The sequence below is a fragment of the Rutilus rutilus genome (assembly GCF_951802725.1).
Source record: "Rutilus rutilus genome assembly, chromosome: 16".
NCBI classification, from domain to species: Eukaryota; Metazoa; Chordata; class Actinopteri; order Cypriniformes; family Leuciscidae; genus Rutilus; species Rutilus rutilus.
Window position 1 is genome coordinate 29,507,133 of NC_140224.1, and position 17,406 is coordinate 29,524,538.

A 17,406-nucleotide genomic window follows, 5' to 3' on the forward strand; every position below is an offset into this window, starting at 1 on the left:
TACTCATCTGTCAGTCAAATACTGCTTTGAAACTAGGTTTTGTTATTAAAAGAAAACAACCATCTGACCAACTTGGGAATGTGCATATGCATAAGCAGTGACATAGTGATTGATATGTGTAGTCTTGAAACTAGGCCTAAGAAACCACAAACACCTGTTTTCCTTAACACGAGGTGCAAGTTTGCAATAATTGTGCCTTTAAATCCAGTACGGGTGGTGTAGCTCTTGCTGGTGAGTCTCAAGTAGGGCAGGTCAGTGAGAGTTCTGCTCCCTGCCGCTTTATTGGCTGCTCGTCTTGGCTTCTCAGCACCTGCTTAGAGCACAGCCTTGTCTAATCCCTCGTCCTTTATGCTGGGAAAGGAGGCTGTATGAGGGATCCAGATGTCCAACTTCTCCCTCTTTTCAATCTCCAGCCCTGAGGCTGAGGAATCAGTGCTCATGGCTTGGAGGCCAAGGCGGGTGTTCCGGAGAGATAAACAAAAGGGCCGCTGTTAGATATAAGATGTTGGCATATTGAAAGGCCACATCTGCAGGGCTCTACACTGGCAGTTTATACAACAGGGATTATTATTTTGGACTCTAATAACAGAAAGGGGATTTTGCTAGATAGTGAGCACTCTTGGAACTAAACTTGAAGCAGTTCCAAAATTAATCACTGACAGAAAGTTATTTTTTATTTTGGATTGACTAATATTTTATTCGTTTTTTATTTTATTAGCTTATTTTTGAGCCCATATTTTTCAGGACTTGACTACTTCAATGAAAAGTACATTTTATGTGTGCTTTTCCAAAAAGTAAATACATAATTTCAGCTTTAAACACAAGGTATGCTCTGTCAATGCATTCTGTGCCATGCTGCCAATAAGCACAGGAAATCATTTTGATTCTGTTTGTAAAAAAGATATGTGTATTAATGTGTGACTTCTAATATAAGTGCATAATATACTTTGTGCTTCTTTTCAATAACTGAGTGCAAGGTGTAACGTAAATTTCTTCTGTTGTTACTTTGGATACTTTTGACTATTTTGTGGTCTAAACAGAAAAATACAAATGAAATGCAAAGTTATAGGATTTAAAATCTGATTTTAATATATATATATATATATATATATATATATATATATATATATATTGTGGAATATGTTCTTTGTTTTTCCAGAATATCAAGTCCTTTTTTTTCATTAAAAGTTCAATATTGTCCAATGTCCAAATATGCTCACTAATATTGTATTTAATATGAATGATATTATATTATTAATATTTTATCCATATAAATATTCCTAAAATGTGTAACTTATCTGTTAAGCATCACAGCAAGATGTCATGATAGACATAAGCAGAGACTACATTTAAATGTTTCTTTCCTTCAACACCGGGAGCTGCTCTCGAGTGTTGAATGAGAAATTCTCTTGGTCATACTCGTATTATGTACAGTAGATACACAGGATATTGACTACTGTCTGAACAAACGGATCAGATTTCATCACTTTGAAAAATGCCTGTGCGAACAGCCAGCCTTAAAGATGGGATTTGAAAACTAAATCGGATTTGTGTGCAGTATAAAATCCTCTTTCTTTGTTTTTTTCCCCCCAGTTCCTCTGTCCTGCTCCGAGGGCTTCACTGAGCTGGGCTATTACAATGGCACCGTTTCTCAGACCGACTCGGGTTCACCCTGTCTGAAGTGGACTGAATTCCCAGATTACGTGCAGCAGTATCCGGGCAGGGGTCTGGGAGAGCACAATTTTTGTCGAAATCCTGACCGTGAGTCTAACCCATGGTGCTTTTTCAGACAGAGCTCAGGGGCCATAGGTTGGGCCTACTGCGACTGCCACCAAGGTGAGCCCTACAGTGTTTACAGTTAATGGTCTGCTATGTTCCACTAGTGAGTTTAAAATATTTCTTAAGGAAGTTTCCCACTAGCCAAATCGAAACACATTTTTGCTTTTTCTAAAATCTCACCCTCTTCACTGATTACTGTAAATATGAAGAGCAATCTACAATTTCCTGTTATAGATTGCAGTAATGTGTTTTGGCGAATCAATTTGAAATTTGACATAACAACAACAGAAAAACCAGCAATTCAAGGTTATTTTACCATTCATTCACAGGGAATATTCATGCACAGCTTTAATGAGTGGGGTTTTTTTTGTTTTTTTTACTCCCGCTGTTTTATTTTAGCAGAAAAACGCAATCAATGTTTGCAATTATGTGGCTTTGCGTCCGCTAAAGAAAAAGTTTGTGTCAGATCCATTTACTCATCAGGGAGTTTAGACTCTGTTAAAGTTTCCCTGCGGAGAGAAACATGACTGAAAATCAGCTAGTGGGACGTCAGCCTTTGATGTTAGTACATTTTAACATTCTTCAGCTGATAAATATGTGTTTTTACCACATCTTTGAATACTGTTGTCTTACTTCCCTTTCGGTCTCTTTTGGAAGACTTGTGTTTTGCAGCGACTGTATATTTAGAAATCAGTGGTTGACATTCTTGAGAAGATTATTCTATCTCAGTATGTATCTCAGGAAAATTATATATGGTATAAAAAAACAAACATTGCGTTCTGTGTGCGGTGGAGACAAATGGTGGCTGTGACTTTGCCAAGTACGATGTGTTCCTGGATCAACATTATGTTCCTGTTATCAAGCAATCACATATACTGTTAGTTTTAGGGCTGGGATTAGAGGCATGAATACATTGATAAGAACAAAATTCTTTTTTTAGAATTTGCCTCTGATTTTAGGAGTTCATGCTGAGGAATCTGATTAAACTATACAGTAAATACTCTATACAGTTTGTCTCCGTAAAGAAGCAATAGTGTTAATTTCCATGTCCAAATTCAGTTCTATAAAAGATACATTTGTATGCAAATACAGAATGAACAATGCTATTTTGGTAAGTTTTATAAAGAAAAAAATGAATCTAAATCTTGAAAAAAAATGTATCCTCCCTGTAAAGAATAAAATGGCCTTGATCGCTTTTCAGTAAGATTTTATAACTTACTGTTAATTCTTATTAAATTCTAGAAAACAGCTAGGAATGAGAATACTGGTTGTAAATAGGTTTTATATATAGGTTTACAGAATTGGATGTGGTCCATTTCTAACACTTCCCCAGAACCACCCAGAACACCTAACCCTAACAAATTCATATCAATACGCTAAAAATAGTTTTGCATGGATTTTCTTCAGAGTCTTTATTATTATTTATAATAAATGTGTGTGTATGTATGTATGTATATATGTATATATGTATGTATATATATGTATATATATATCTATATCTCTATATCTCTTACCTATTCAGGAGCGGTCAGGTTAGCGGGAGGTTCGTCCTCAAAGAGTGGCCGACTAGAGGTCTACCTGAACGGCCAGTGGGGGTCAATTTGTGACACGCATTGGACAGACCGTGATGCCAGTGTGGTTTGCCGACAGCTTGGACTGAGGTATGTTTATTTCTAATTAGGGCTGTCAGTTTAACTAAAGTATAATTCAGAAACCCTTGTTTTTAGCGACACCGGTGGCCGTTAAGTGAACTGCAGCCAGCAAATTATTGTTCGCGCTCGCACTCGTACACACGTGATACACGATTCAATGCCCTGATATACTCATGGCGAATCTCTTTTTCATTCTTTCCTTAGAAGTAAAAAGAAGTTGGAAATACCTTTGCAGCGATATGCTGTTAACGAACATCCAGGTGCTGCTGAGAGTGGCATTTAGATGAATGAAACAAAATAAACATACATCAAAAATGACAGTGGTGAGAAAACAGCAGTTAAGAAAGCATCTGATCAAAGCGATGTGGATATGTTTGCACGATCTCTGCAATTCACCAACATCACGACAGATGAGTTAATTAAAATGACACTGTTATGATAGTTTGAATATAAAGTATGTTTCAGACTATAGACTATATAGATCTGGCTATGTGAGACTATATTTTGAATGAATCCCTTTCTTTGCATGACACATTGACATTACAGCACAGAATAGCTCTTTCGGCACTATCCTCCTGAACATTGAATAGGCATTCATTTCACGTGTCATGGAGTGAGAGCGCACATAAACGTCACATCCTTTGGATTTTCCCGCCGAAAACGTCACAACACGAGTCCTTCACATAAAAATCAGTCTACATGCTTTCATTTGACAGTCTGGGAAGGTCTCGTTTTTTAAAGTTTTGTTACAAGCTGTTCACACATTGGCAATGGCAATACAAAAAGCGATGAATACATTCTTACATATAGCCCATTTAATTTAGTACAATTAATTAAAGATAATGTGAAAATTATGCATTGACTGCCACAGTAAGGTAATGTCTTTGAATAATATACTAATTGTTTTGTTTTTTCTCAATAAATATTGAAATATGTGATTATTTGCAATGTAAATAATTTAATACATTTGAGCCTGTGCTTCTCAGTGTGGTCAAAGTATGGTTACTCATTTGCACATTTAAATGATTAATTCAGATTTCATATTTACTGTATCTATTTTTGATTTAGCCTTTATAAAATGAGTGGGTTTAAAGCCTTATGTCACTGAACAGAGGAGGAAATAAACTTGGTGCTTCTTTTCTCTCTCTCTTCATAATTCTTTTTTCGTTTGTTGTAGTGAGATTGGCACAGCTCTCCAGCACTCATATTTTGGCCCCGGCTCCGGGCTTTTTCACTACGCCCGCCTTGGCTGCCGTGGTGATGAGAAATCCCTGCTGGAGTGCCGGAGCAGGAAGTTTGTTACTAGTGACTGTAACCATGGGAACGAGGCCGGAGTGCTGTGTGCACCACCTGAAGGTCAGTGTGCTTTCTGTGGGATTGAAGCAAATGACCTTTTAAGTGACAAGTGCTGTAAACACTCCTGCATCGAGATGCCCTCGCGAAACCTTACAGCTACCATCAAACAGAAAAAGTGTTTAAATAGGATACAAAGATCATCAGGGTGACTCAAAGTCTGGTTCTGAAAATTCAGTTTCCGCCTCCATGTGTGCGCGGTAAGCGTTCACTGCATACGACAAAGAAGATTGCTCCCATTTTAATCAACAAAGCGGTCTGCAAGTGCTTAGAATGCTAGCATCCTTTTTTTCGTGTGGTGCCGTACTTCACCTTTTTGCTTGCTTGCAGTGCAGACTGGCTAATTAAATTGCATTCAGTGGCAGATTTAGTCACAAATGTTTTTGCTCAACATTTTTTAAATACCTTGTTCATGTTCACTTGTTAAATATTTGGACTTTTATTATGCTTTTAGCTACCAATAAGAGTGAACTATTCTCAGCTATCCTTCCAATTTTACCACATTAAATTCCATTCTACAGATTTTGCCCTAAAACAACACTGAATCTCTGTGACACTATGATTTTTGTTTAATATTGTGATATAAATATGAGGTTGGTCTGAGACATTGCTGTAATTGTCGGTTAATGTACATTTTAATATAAAACCAAATGAAAAATGTCTATTTATTCACTGATCACCCTGCATTTTCTAAAAGCTGCCCTGGAGCAACATCATTTGAGTATCTCTGATCTAAAAAGAATTTTAAGACCAGAAACCACAGGGGTGTGTGATAGAACATCATGAAGATGATTATGTTATCTTTGAATTGCCGTTACTGCAGCTTCTTTGTCCATTCATATTGACTTACTAAATTGGCGCCAGCTGAAATTTGAAATTTTAATGAAACAGTGGGGGCTTATGCTTTCTTTGGTGGAATCAAAATAGCCATACTTTCTTTTGTAGAAAGGAACAAAGGGGGTAAAAAAAACGAGAAAATAGGTTGGAAAGCAAATCAATGGCTTCTGAACTCATGATTGCCTGCTGAGAGCTTTATTGAAGACACAGTCTGAGGACACAAGGACAGATGTGCACTGTGCTGGGTTACCAGGGCAGCAAAATATGTTTTTTAGCCCTTGAATGGATGCATATATTGCATTCCTGATATTAATTATTATTATTATTATTATTATATATAAAATGTTTATGACAACTGCGCATATGTCTAATTGTAGTTGTAGTAATTCTGGCTTTGCTTCAAGACCCAGATTTAAAATTTTAAAACACACTACCAGTTGTTTATGATTCAATTGCGAAACTGCATAGAAACCCAACAATATGCAAATGCAAATGGATCGGTAATTATTTTTTGCTTAAAAAAAAGAGAAGTCTTATTCTTACCAAGGTTGCAATTATTTGGTCAAAAATACAGTAAAAAGATTATTATTATTATTATTACAATTTAAAGTGACTGTTTTCTATTGTAATATATTTTACAATATTATTAATTCCTGTGATGTCAAAGCTGAATTTCAGCTTAAAGGTATAGCGGAGGATTTTCCCGAATTTTAGAAAAGAACCGCCCTCTGCACTTTTTGAAAAAATGCACATGCGCAACACTCTACCTGCTCCCGAGAGGGAACGTGTGCACGAGAGAGCATGCACGAGCCTAATTCTCCTCGTGCACGCTCTGTTTACAAGTTGCTGTCGGTGCGTGACTTGTGCCAGGGCTAGCACCGCTAATCATAGCTTACATTAACTTTTACTAGCAGTGATTTTAAATGGATTTCTCCAAATAGCATGCCAAACTTGACCTGTCGAGTAGAAACTTTGCGACTGAGGCATCAGTGGGAAGCCCAACGTGCTTTTAGCGCACGCCAGCGTGTGAAATATTCTCCCAAAAACACTCTGGTCTTGTTTCTTTCTTCAGAGGCCTTTCTCTTCCTGTCATACAATTTGTAGACACTTTTTCTCTTGCGACCCTCAGACATTTTGAAAAAAACCCGGTGAGAACGGCGAGCTTCAATGAATGGCTGAAACCGTAGCTCACCACACATATACACCTGAAAGTGCGCATGCGCAGAAAGTACCTAGGGACGAGCACGTACGACGGCCTTACGTAAACATATCACCAGAATGATTGACAACTAGGAGGACCAATAGTCTTGATGATCCACCCGGAAAAAGAAAATCCTCCACTATACCTTAAATTACTCCAGTTTTTAGTGTCACACATTCATTCAGAAAACATTGCTTCTCAAAAAACATATTTTTCAGGATTCTTTGATAAATAGAAATTTAAAAGAACAGTATTTCTTTGTAATAGAGTTTTCATTTCTTTAAAAAGCAAATCTTACTAACCCAACACTTTAATACATATAGTATTTTTATCAACAGCAGATTTATCCATGAACCAGTATTTAATGTAACCTGGGTTATTTTCCTTTACTTTTGTTTTTCCCTAAAAGTTCAGACTTTAGTCTGCATTATTATAGTTGCATTATTTATCTTTTTTCGCTGCCTTCTGCAACCCTATTAGAAAAGACCTGCAACCTATCAGTTAAGAACCGCTGGGTTATTGCGCACAGAGAGAGAGAGAGAGAGAGAGAGAGAGAGAGAGAGAGAGAATATTGCATGGAAAGCATTCTGGGTGTCACAAAATTTATTGATGTGTTTGTGGCTTTGGGTCATGATTCCTGATTTGCTCGCTCAGGTAATGGACCGCCACTGCGGCTGGTTGGTGGGGAGGAGGACTTTGAGGGACGAGTTGAGGTCTTCCATGATGGGCGCTGGGGGACCATTTGTGATGATCAGTGGGATGACATGGATGCTGAGGTGGTCTGCAGGCAGCTCGGACTGGGGTGAGTCCAATGTACAGCTAATACATCAAATACTTACCATACACACCCCTGCCATGAATATGCAGTTGATGGTTTCAGAGTAATACATCATGCTTGTAACTCCTACCTTTGCTAACTGCCTTTTGCAACTTTCTTTGGTGTTATGTTGCTATTTGAGCATGAAAAGTTACAAAACACAATCCAAGGGGAGTTATTCTCTGTATCAGTAAGCACTGTTTCTGAACTCCCTGAAAGGCCTCGGTTGTAGTCTTGAGTTTTCTTCCAGAAATGTACATATCACAGTATTTCCCATTAAAAAAATTCCCACTCAAGGCATACGCAAAAAAGGGGCGAGGCCTGGTTGAGTTGCGTTATCGCCGCAATGAGACGCTGTTTTGTCCACCCTGAAACTAATAAAGTAAAACTGATGCCATTGTTAGTGTTTACACCTGAGAAGCTGAAACTTGCTGTTATGGTAAGAGGCGTGACATTTCCAGAAAGAAATGTCAGAGAAAGGACACTAAACAAGACGTTACTGACAGACTGGGAAGAGAGGTGCTGCAACACTGAAAAAGCATTCAAGCATGAAAACCTATTCTAGTATTCCCAAAAACAAAATCAAGACTGTAAAAGGGCATAATATGGTCTCTTTAAAGAATCAGTAACTCTGTTCTTTTTTCACAACACACAAAACTTCGGAGCTCTTGTGAGGTATTTTCATCCCTGTGTGCTCTTATCTCGATGAGAGGAAGATTGAATTATTTATTTTGCGCTGTTGTATTATTTGCTCTCTTACATCATCTCATATTGTAGCAGTTGTAGAGAATAAAGACGGTGAGATGGCACATGAGCACAGACTCGCACCGCTGCTGCAGAGATGATACGCATGACTTCAGTTACTGCAGCATTAAAGCAATGGAATGATGAGTTTGTCAGTTATAGTTACAACAAAAAAAACGTGTTAGCTTTCAAACTGAATGTGTAGTAAGAAGCATATTAAATGTTTAGTGCTTCTCAGGGCCTCTTGGTTTCCCACCGGAACTAGGCAGGGTTGAGTCTGGTCAGCACCTGGATGAGAGACCACCTAACGCTGCTGTTGAGGAGGTGTCAGTGAGGCCAGCAGAGGGTCCTCATCCTGAGCTCTGTGTTGGTCCATATTAATGTGGATAGTGTTCAGCAAAAAGGCACCGTCCTTCTGATAAGATGTTAAATTGAGGTCCTGACTGTCTGTGGTCAGTAAAAATCCCCATGGTGTTTCTTGAAAAAAAGAGTTGGGCTGTAATTCTGGCGTCTTTGCCCTCAGCCTCTATCCATCATGGCCTCTTAATCAACCCCAAATACACTCACAGGCTGACTACATCACTCTTTGGATTCCTCCTCTCTCACTCTGTAAAGCGCTTTTATTTATTTATTTATTTATTTTATTATAAAGGGGAACTTGATTTTTTTTTTTTTTTTTACGAATTACATTTACCATTTAAATGTATTGAGATTGACTTAATCTTGTGAAGTCTACTTCTTTTTTGACCATTTATATGTCTTTGTGCGTCTCTAGGGGCATCCCCAAAGCCTGGTCATGGGCTCATTTCGGGCAGGGCAGTGGGCCGATCCAACTGGATGCAGTGCAGTGCACAGGCAATGAGCTCTCACTGGACGAGTGCCGTCACAGCGGATGGGAACAACACAACTGTGATCATATGGAAGATGCTGGGGTGTCATGCAACCCCTATTCAGGTCTCGTCCTTTACATAGACACACACATACAAACACTTACAGCTCTACTGATTCTGATTGGTCAACCGCAATATTCTCTACAATTGACCCTAGTAAGCTTTTTTTACGTAGCTGTGCTAGTTTTATATATTTTGTATCACTCAATATTTAATGTCTACTTATTTATTTATCTGGTTAGTAGCCGTGTAAATGGGATAATGTACAACAAACAAAATAAACCCTTTCAGGATGAAACAAGACCCCTTCTCTTCAGTTGACTGTACTTTCCATTGGACATTGGACATACAGAAACTGTCCAGAGAGGAAATGTGTGTGTATAAAGTGTGTTTTTTTTTATATGTATTCAGATGGCGTGGTGAGACTGGTAGATGGTGATGACCCATGGGAAGGTCGTCTGGAAGTGTATCACTCCGGGGACTGGGGCACAGTGTGCGATGACAGCTGGACGGAGCAGCATGCGCAGGTGGTCTGCAGACAGCTGGGATTCAGGTGCTATTCTTTAACTCTCCAGCTGGGAATATACAGTAGAATATACACACAAACCTTCAGTGCTCAACAAATCCCTAAAGTTAGGAAAACCCTTATTATGACACTTATTGTATTATCACTATTAACTTCTTACCTTAGGGGATTTGTTTTGCAAATGGCTGTAGGGGAATAGTAATTAAAAATTCTCTTAGAAGTGTCCTACTCAACAATAGTGGGTGTCCACATTCTCTGTATGTTCTATATGCATACATAAAGAATTTTGTGGGAGATTTTCAAGTGGCTATTGGGGATTTATCATGAGTGTGTGTGTCCATGTAGGGGCGGTGCGGAGGTCGCCCCCTCTGGCGCGTTTGGAGAAGGAACGGGGCTGATTCTGCTGGACGATGTGGAGTGCGAGGGGAGTGAGAGCTCTTTGCTGGAGTGTAAACACAGTGTGTGGGGTCGACACGATTGCTCTCATAGCGAAGATGTTGCAATACGCTGCCACAGGGTAGAAAACAATGAGGTCCCGCTGGCTCCAGAAAGTACTGGTGAGTTATCTTGAATAATAAAATACGCTTCAGTGTGCATGAGTAGGGCTTTGTGTGAGGTACAGATATGTTTTGCTGATAGACTTCTCTGTCTGCGCCGTTTTGACCCCTTCTGAAATTCACAGGGGTTTTAAATGTCATTTGTTGACAGAGGCCAGGAATAAAAGAGGCCATTGTAGTTTACCAAGCGCTCGCTTTTATTGATAAAAACTTCAATTTGAATTTCAATAAAGTATTGTGTAGCACTTGGCGACCACAACACTACCTTTGACATTTGACTGTGTAATATTAGACAAACATGATTTATTTGTCCCCCCAAACACCATTTCAATTTAAATGCCATTATCATAACATCACTGCTCTTTTTGCTCCCAGCCTGTGACATTTTGGGTATGTTTGAAAAGGTATGTTTGAAATATAAGGTTGATGTTAGAACAATGTTGAATGTTCCATCACGCCTGTTTCACACATATTCCGTATGCAGTGCGTATTTGTTTCCATACCCATGTTAACAGGTTAGAGCTTTCACACGGTACGCGGTTGCAGTCCGTCAATCCGTTCCAGTTGCGGTGCAGTGCGTATACAGCAGTGCAGCGATCGTTTCGCACAGAGTCTATTTTTGCTGTGCTGCAAACGCTGAAAAAATGAACACAGATTGACCTGAAAATGTAGTAATTTCACCATAAATGCGTTTAATTAAATAAAATGTAGTAATCTCACCATAAATGTATGTATTTAATTTTTCAAAGTCATCTTTTTACTTAAAAAACGGGGTAAAGCAAGGAAAACTACAATTTACCTCAACAAGGCAACATAATGAACAACCCTTGTCTCAGGTGGAAAAACAAGTTCTTTGTGACATGCAAGATTTATTGTAGGCTATTAAAATTTAAATGCAAAAGAAAAGGCATGAGAGTCAGCTGTTTTTGTCAATTTTAAGTTTGAATTTAAAATGTTTGCGATTTTAATATAAGTACATGGTTAAATATTTGACCACTTGCTTGAGCAACTTAATATAAGTAAAAGTAATGCATGGAATAATAGGCCTACGTTGTTTAAATTGTGTTTAAACGTGCATACGTCCATTAAAGAGTGTGTATGTGTAGCCAAAGAGAATCGCATAACTTCTGGATTTGAAATAGTAAGTAGGTTTTTGTGGTACAGCCACGGATCAGTTACGCACTGCAAACGCAGCATATGTGAAAGCACTATAGCGCGTGCTGCTCCTGCACCGCATACACACCGCTACACGCACCGCATACGCACTGCAGACGGAGTGTGTGTGAAACGGGCGTCAGTGTTGCTGTGATAAAAGATGACAAAGTTTGTCAGAATGAGAAAATTCATGATTTTATTAAATCTAAAAGGTAATACAATGTCTCTTTTTATAATAATTTTTTTTTAGAGCCTTTGTAACATTTGAGTTTCCACTTTAGAGGGAAAAAAATTAAATGGTACTATAATTGTGACTTTATTTTTAACTAACAGAGACTTTTTTACACTACCCTTCAAAAGTTTGGGCTCCGTAATTTTTCTTTTTTAAGAAAATAATACTTGTATTTAGCAAGGACATATTAAATTGAACAGAATTGTCAGTAATTTATAATGTTACTTATGTTAAAAGATTTCAATTTTAAATAAATGCTGTTCTTTTGAACAGTCTTTTCATCAAAGAATCCTGGATTTTTTTTTAATCAGTTCCCCCAAATATATTAAGCAGATAATAATAAGAGATGCTTCTTGAGCAGCAAATCAGCATATGATGATTTCTAAAGGATCATGAGACACTGAAGACTGGAGTAATGATGCTGAAAATGCATGAAAAATTTAAAACAATACATATGAAAAATGTAATGATAGACTCACTCACACACAGGTGGTAATGCTTCAAGCACATCAGACAATTAAAAGTTAAACACACCAGGGAATATGGCCATGATGTGTCTTCCTACATGATTGTTCAAGAAATGTAAAACTACACACTCCATCAATCAGGGTTAGAAGAACTGTTGCCACACATATAACATGCTAAAAACATCATAATCATTGCAATAATGATCCAATCATTGACTCATTTGCCTATTTAAATCAAAACGGATTTATTTATTTTTGGCCAGGCAATGCACTAGGGGGAGCTATACTGTAACTCCTGTTTATTAGCTAAATGTTTACTAGCTGGTATTAGTTACTAGCTGGTGAACAACAACCCTTGCCTCTCATTAAACCATTTACTAATGATTTAAGTGCTGCACGTAGCTCACGGCAGCGCAGGGTGTATAGCAATGGGTTAATGCCTGAATTCAGCAGACATAGAGTACTGCAGAAAGCAAATGCCCTTTTTTGTGAATTTGAAAGCTCTGTCGTAACTACATCTGTCATCATGAAGGAAAGGGCAGGCAGCCAGCACACGAACAGAATCAGAATTATACAGCTAAAAGTCTTTGCCAAATGGATGTCCACGCGCATGCGTGCTAGCCCTGGATGTTCAGTGTTCATGTTGGCTTCATGTTGGTGGGCCCACCACACTATCATGGCATAGGCTACCAGTATGAGGACGAGCACTACCAACACAAGACAGACAAAGAATGCCAGGTAGTTACGATCCACGTACGGAAAGAGATGGGACTGGGAGCACGATAGAAAAGTCTGACAACTCCAGCCCATCAGAGGAAGGAGGGAAATGAGGGCAGCCAAAGCCCATAATGTCAGAATTCCCACCAAGGCTCTTTTACGTGTCATCTGCATCTTGTAGGTAAAAGGCTTGTAGATGGCGTGATAGCGGTCCACTGCCATCAAAAGCAGACTTCCAACCGAGCCCGTAAACGCCATGGTCACGCCACTCAGCTTAAGCAGATACTTTGTTCTCTGAAAAGAGTCTTCCTGTTTAAAAAGGTGGAAATCCAGGAAGGTGACGGTGAAACAGCAGCTGGCAATAGTGTCAGCTAGCGCCAAGCTGCCCATAAACTGGTATGACGGATGTCGCCTCAGGTTCCCAGAGCTGGCTATGACAATCAGAACAAGCACATTGACCAAGAGGCTGAAGGGTGCGATCACGAGACAGATCGTGCCAATGGCCACCGTCTCTCTGCTGCTTAGCACCATGTAGGCATTTGTGGAGTTTGTCATTTTAGTGATAAATCTGTTTGCTTGCAGCTAAATCTGTGGAAAAACTGTATCTTATCATTTTAGATTTACACAATTTGCTAATGTAGTTATTTTGTAGTATTACTCACCTGTACGAATCAGTCATAAAATGAGTTTGTTCCTTCTGTTGTCACTTCTAACCCAGTATAAGCATGTTACACAGAAAGGAAGGAAGGGAGAAAAAAAACAGCCATTTCCTATGTGGTTTTGAAAATCCTATGTGTTTTTTTGAAAAAGCATCTGCAAAGTTTAATCTCTTAACTAACTGCCTAGACACATTATTAATAATAATAATAATAATTATTATTATTATTATTATTAAAAGTGTGTATTTATAGCTAGACAGACAGATAGATAGATAGAGGATGGATGGATGATCTAGATCTGGTTTGTGTGGTTTTCAATATGAAGGCTTACATTTTCAGACACTGAAACTGTATTCATGTGTGTGTGCAGTCTGTTGAAAAATCAATTTTATTTGTTTGACTATTTAAGATTTTGACATGGAATGCACAACCCATTTTACTTTTGTAATGTGACATATTTTTGAGTGAAATATTAATAAGCACAATGAAGCGCAGGACTTTATTCCTTTAGGAATTGATTGGATTGTGAAAGTAGGGGCGTAGACATTGCAGATTGAAAGGAGGGGTTGAAAAATAAGAGATGTTAAAGACGTTAGCTGAAAGGGAAAGATGCTTTTTTTTCTGGAGTAATATGCACTGATGATTTGTGTACAGTAAGACCATGATTGTATATTAAGGCCCATTTAGATGTCATGAGGACACTATGAATTGCTTAAAGTCCCCCTGTAGTCAATCATTTTATCCCTTTAAACTTATCTTTGATTACTAACATGACACATTTAATCGTTTTTTCCTTGAAAGTTAAAATAGCTTGAATGTAACTCGGGGATCAGACATTGATTCGTCAGAAACACCAGCAATTTCAAAACGCGTTTTTGAGAGCGCCTTTAACTTTAGTTTTTCTAAAAACAGAAACCTTATTATGAGGGCTTTACACTGACTGTTAAAATCATGTGCACGTCATGTGGTTTAAGCTACACCGCTAACAGTTCGGATGTGGTCAGTCTGCAATCACGCAAGCTAAAATGGAAAAAGACTTCCTTCGCTTTTTCATATATTTAAAAGATGCAGAGTAAGTGACAAAATCTAAGGTAGTTTCTATTTTGCTTGCTTTTCTGTGGTTTCAGGACCTCTGGTACGATTGGCAGGTGGCGACGATAGAAAAGAGGGCAGAGTGGAGGTGTTTCTTAACGGAGAGTGGGGAAGCGTCTGTGATCATGGCTGGAATGATGTCAATGCTGTTGTCGTCTGCAGACAGCTTGGATTCACGTAGGGAACCATTTGCACTATCTTAGCTCTAAAGCATCTCATAATCAGTACCGTGGAATATGATTCATTATCATTCCTCAGTCATGATAAATGTAGATAAAAATAAATACATTTGTTTTTATACTCTCTATGGCAGTGGGGTGTCAAAAGCACGACCGATGGGTTATTTCGGAGCAGGGAAGGGGACCATCCATCTGACCAATGTGAGGTGCACTGGGAAGGAGTCGTACCTCGGAGAATGCCCTTCTAAAGGACAAGACAGCCACGCTTGTAAGCACGGACAGGATGCAGGTGTATCATGTGATTATTTGCCGGAGCCAGAGGCTGACATAGCAGTGGTGGGCACACACACCTGCGGTTTGAGAGCTGGCGCTGAGAGACGCAGCAAGAGAATTGTGGGTGGATACAAATCTCTCAGGTAATCAAATTTTTACTGCTGTGGAAGCAGTTCTACAACACATGTTGTGGATATTTGTTCAAAATGGATTGCAAATACAAGTTGTTTAAAGACATACTACACTCTTAGAAAAAGGTTCAATTAGGGTCTATACAGAACCCTAGGGATTTTGACTCCATTTTAAAGAACCCTTTATGCCCAAAAAGGTTCTATTTAGGAGAAATGCCTTAAAATATTGCATAATACTTTCATTTTTAACAGGTTATTTCATTGTTTTTTTTTGTTTTTTTTTTGTGATGGAGTATGTTTACAAGTTGTATAAAATGTAATTAAAATGAACAATTATTTGAAACAAAATTAATTAAAATGAAATCCATTAAATGATCCCATGATGGGAACCTCCAAAAGGCTCTATATGTGAAGCGCCCGACAGAACCCTTTAATGTTCTATATAGAGTGTAGTGTCGTTAAATGAAATTGTAAAAATGATATTTCTTTCTCTCAGCTTTTCCAGATCCCCTCATCTTCAGTTGGTCAGTTAAATAGATAATCCCACCCTAAACTCACAACATTGCAGTGTTGTTATTGATAACCAAAATGTAAACTTATTAAAAATCACTTTTGGTCATTGAAATAAAGCTGAAATAAAATAACATTTAAATATTGAAATTTATGGAAACTTTAAAATTGTCTTTGGCAACAAACTGAAATAAATCCAATTCAAGTTTAAGTTAAAATACTAACATTACTAATACTGACATAAAAAATAAATTAAAGCTAAATAGAAAATGATTATTCAAAATGTGAATAAATACTATCATAGTATTTAATACTATAATACTAAAATAACACTACCACTGGTTAAGCGAGTGTTGCTGTTTTTTTTATAGTGCCACAAACCCTCAGAGTTTACACTTTTTGGAAAAGCTAACCTATAAATAGCTTATTTATGGTTGTCTCTACAGATTAAGGTATAAGAAAAGTAAAACAATCAAATAAAATACATGCTTCACTTTTGAATGATTTTTAATTGATAAAATACAATTCTGTCACCCTACTTCTTCCCAAATGAATATGACAGTGTATTTCTTGACCTCATCGTGTCTGTGTGTGTCTGTGTGTGTCTGTGTGTGTCTGTGTGTGTGTGTGTGTGTGTGTGTGTCCCGCAGGGGTGACTGGCCCTGGCAGGCGTCCCTGTGGCTCAGATCTCAGTCTAAAGGGAATCAACCTCTGTGCGGAGCAACTCTCATCAACTCCTGCTGGCTGCTCACTGCAGCTCACTGCTTTAAACGGTAAGAGAGACACTTGCTGGACATCAGTGGTATTAGCAGCTACAGTATGTGTGGGCTCGGTGTTTGGTGTTTTAAGCCCCCAACGGCGCCTTCCAGGCAGCGAGGGGATGGGTAGGTTTAAGGTTGAGGGTAGGGTTAGCTGCCTCTAAGGAGCCATTGGGGGCTTAAAACACCATCGAGCGGCTGGGCTCTTCAGCTATAACCTATATTTCTGCCAATTTTGACTCTATAATAAAAACTGATTGATTCTGAATAAATCTTTGAAACTGCAAAAATAAGAAACACTCTGCAATCATGAAAATTATAAAGCACAAAAATCTGCACTGCGAAGTACAACATACATGTTACAAAAAAGTAATATTTTTTAAAAACAATGCTGAACTTTATATTCATTAAAAAAAAAAAAAATCCATCACAGTTTCCACAAAAACATTAAGGAGTACAACATTGATAATAAGAAATGTTACTTGAGCAGCAAATCAGTATATTAGAATGATTTCTGAAGGATCATGTGACACTGAAGACTGGAGTAATAATGCTGAAAATTCAGCTTTTCCATCACAGGAATAAATTACATTTTAAAATGATGGCTGCCCCCTAATAGTCGACTCACCATTAGTTGACTAGAAGAGGTTAGTCACAGAAAAAAAAAACTCCACAGGATGTGCGAAATCACGCAGTCTGTAATGGACAGATAGCGGCAGGAAATCCAAACATTCGCCTATCATTCATCGACCTCAAATATGCTTATCACTTGAAACAACTTTACAAGTCTAGTACAAGCTCTAATGTTAACCGAGATAAATGTGCGCTATTATTAGGTGCATAAGTGTTTGTGTGAGTGCGCTTACTGCATAACATA

At 38.2% G+C, this 17,406-nt stretch overlaps 2 protein-coding genes across 2 annotated transcripts in view; one reads left to right on the forward strand and one right to left on the reverse strand.

Annotated features, from left to right (window-relative positions):
* LOC311306490 (neurotrypsin) overlaps window positions 1-17,406 on the forward strand; it is a 34,572-nt gene that overhangs the window by 11,359 nt on the left and 5,807 nt on the right. Inside the window, exons 3-12 of the mRNA XM_084434924.1 lie at window positions 1,594-1,836; window positions 3,302-3,440; window positions 4,609-4,787; window positions 7,477-7,624; window positions 9,159-9,337; window positions 9,685-9,826; window positions 10,145-10,356; window positions 14,714-14,855; window positions 14,992-15,273; window positions 16,422-16,544. Coding sequence (XP_084291050.1) covers window positions 1,594-1,836; window positions 3,302-3,440; window positions 4,609-4,787; window positions 7,477-7,624; window positions 9,159-9,337; window positions 9,685-9,826; window positions 10,145-10,356; window positions 14,714-14,855; window positions 14,992-15,273; window positions 16,422-16,544 — 1,789 coding nt within the window. The remainder of the gene's footprint in view (window positions 1-1,593; window positions 1,837-3,301; window positions 3,441-4,608; window positions 4,788-7,476; window positions 7,625-9,158; window positions 9,338-9,684; window positions 9,827-10,144; window positions 10,357-14,713; window positions 14,856-14,991; window positions 15,274-16,421; window positions 16,545-17,406) is intronic.
* On the reverse strand, window positions 12,411-13,663 carry LOC311306495 (cannabinoid receptor 2). The gene is made up of 2 exons (XM_084434931.1): window positions 13,590-13,663; window positions 12,411-13,515 (listed from the first exon to the last, which is right to left on the reverse strand). Exon 2 carries the CDS (start codon window positions 13,480-13,482, stop codon window positions 12,538-12,540), a length of 945 nt encoding a protein of 314 aa, XP_084291057.1. The 5' UTR covers window positions 13,483-13,515; window positions 13,590-13,663; the 3' UTR covers window positions 12,411-12,537.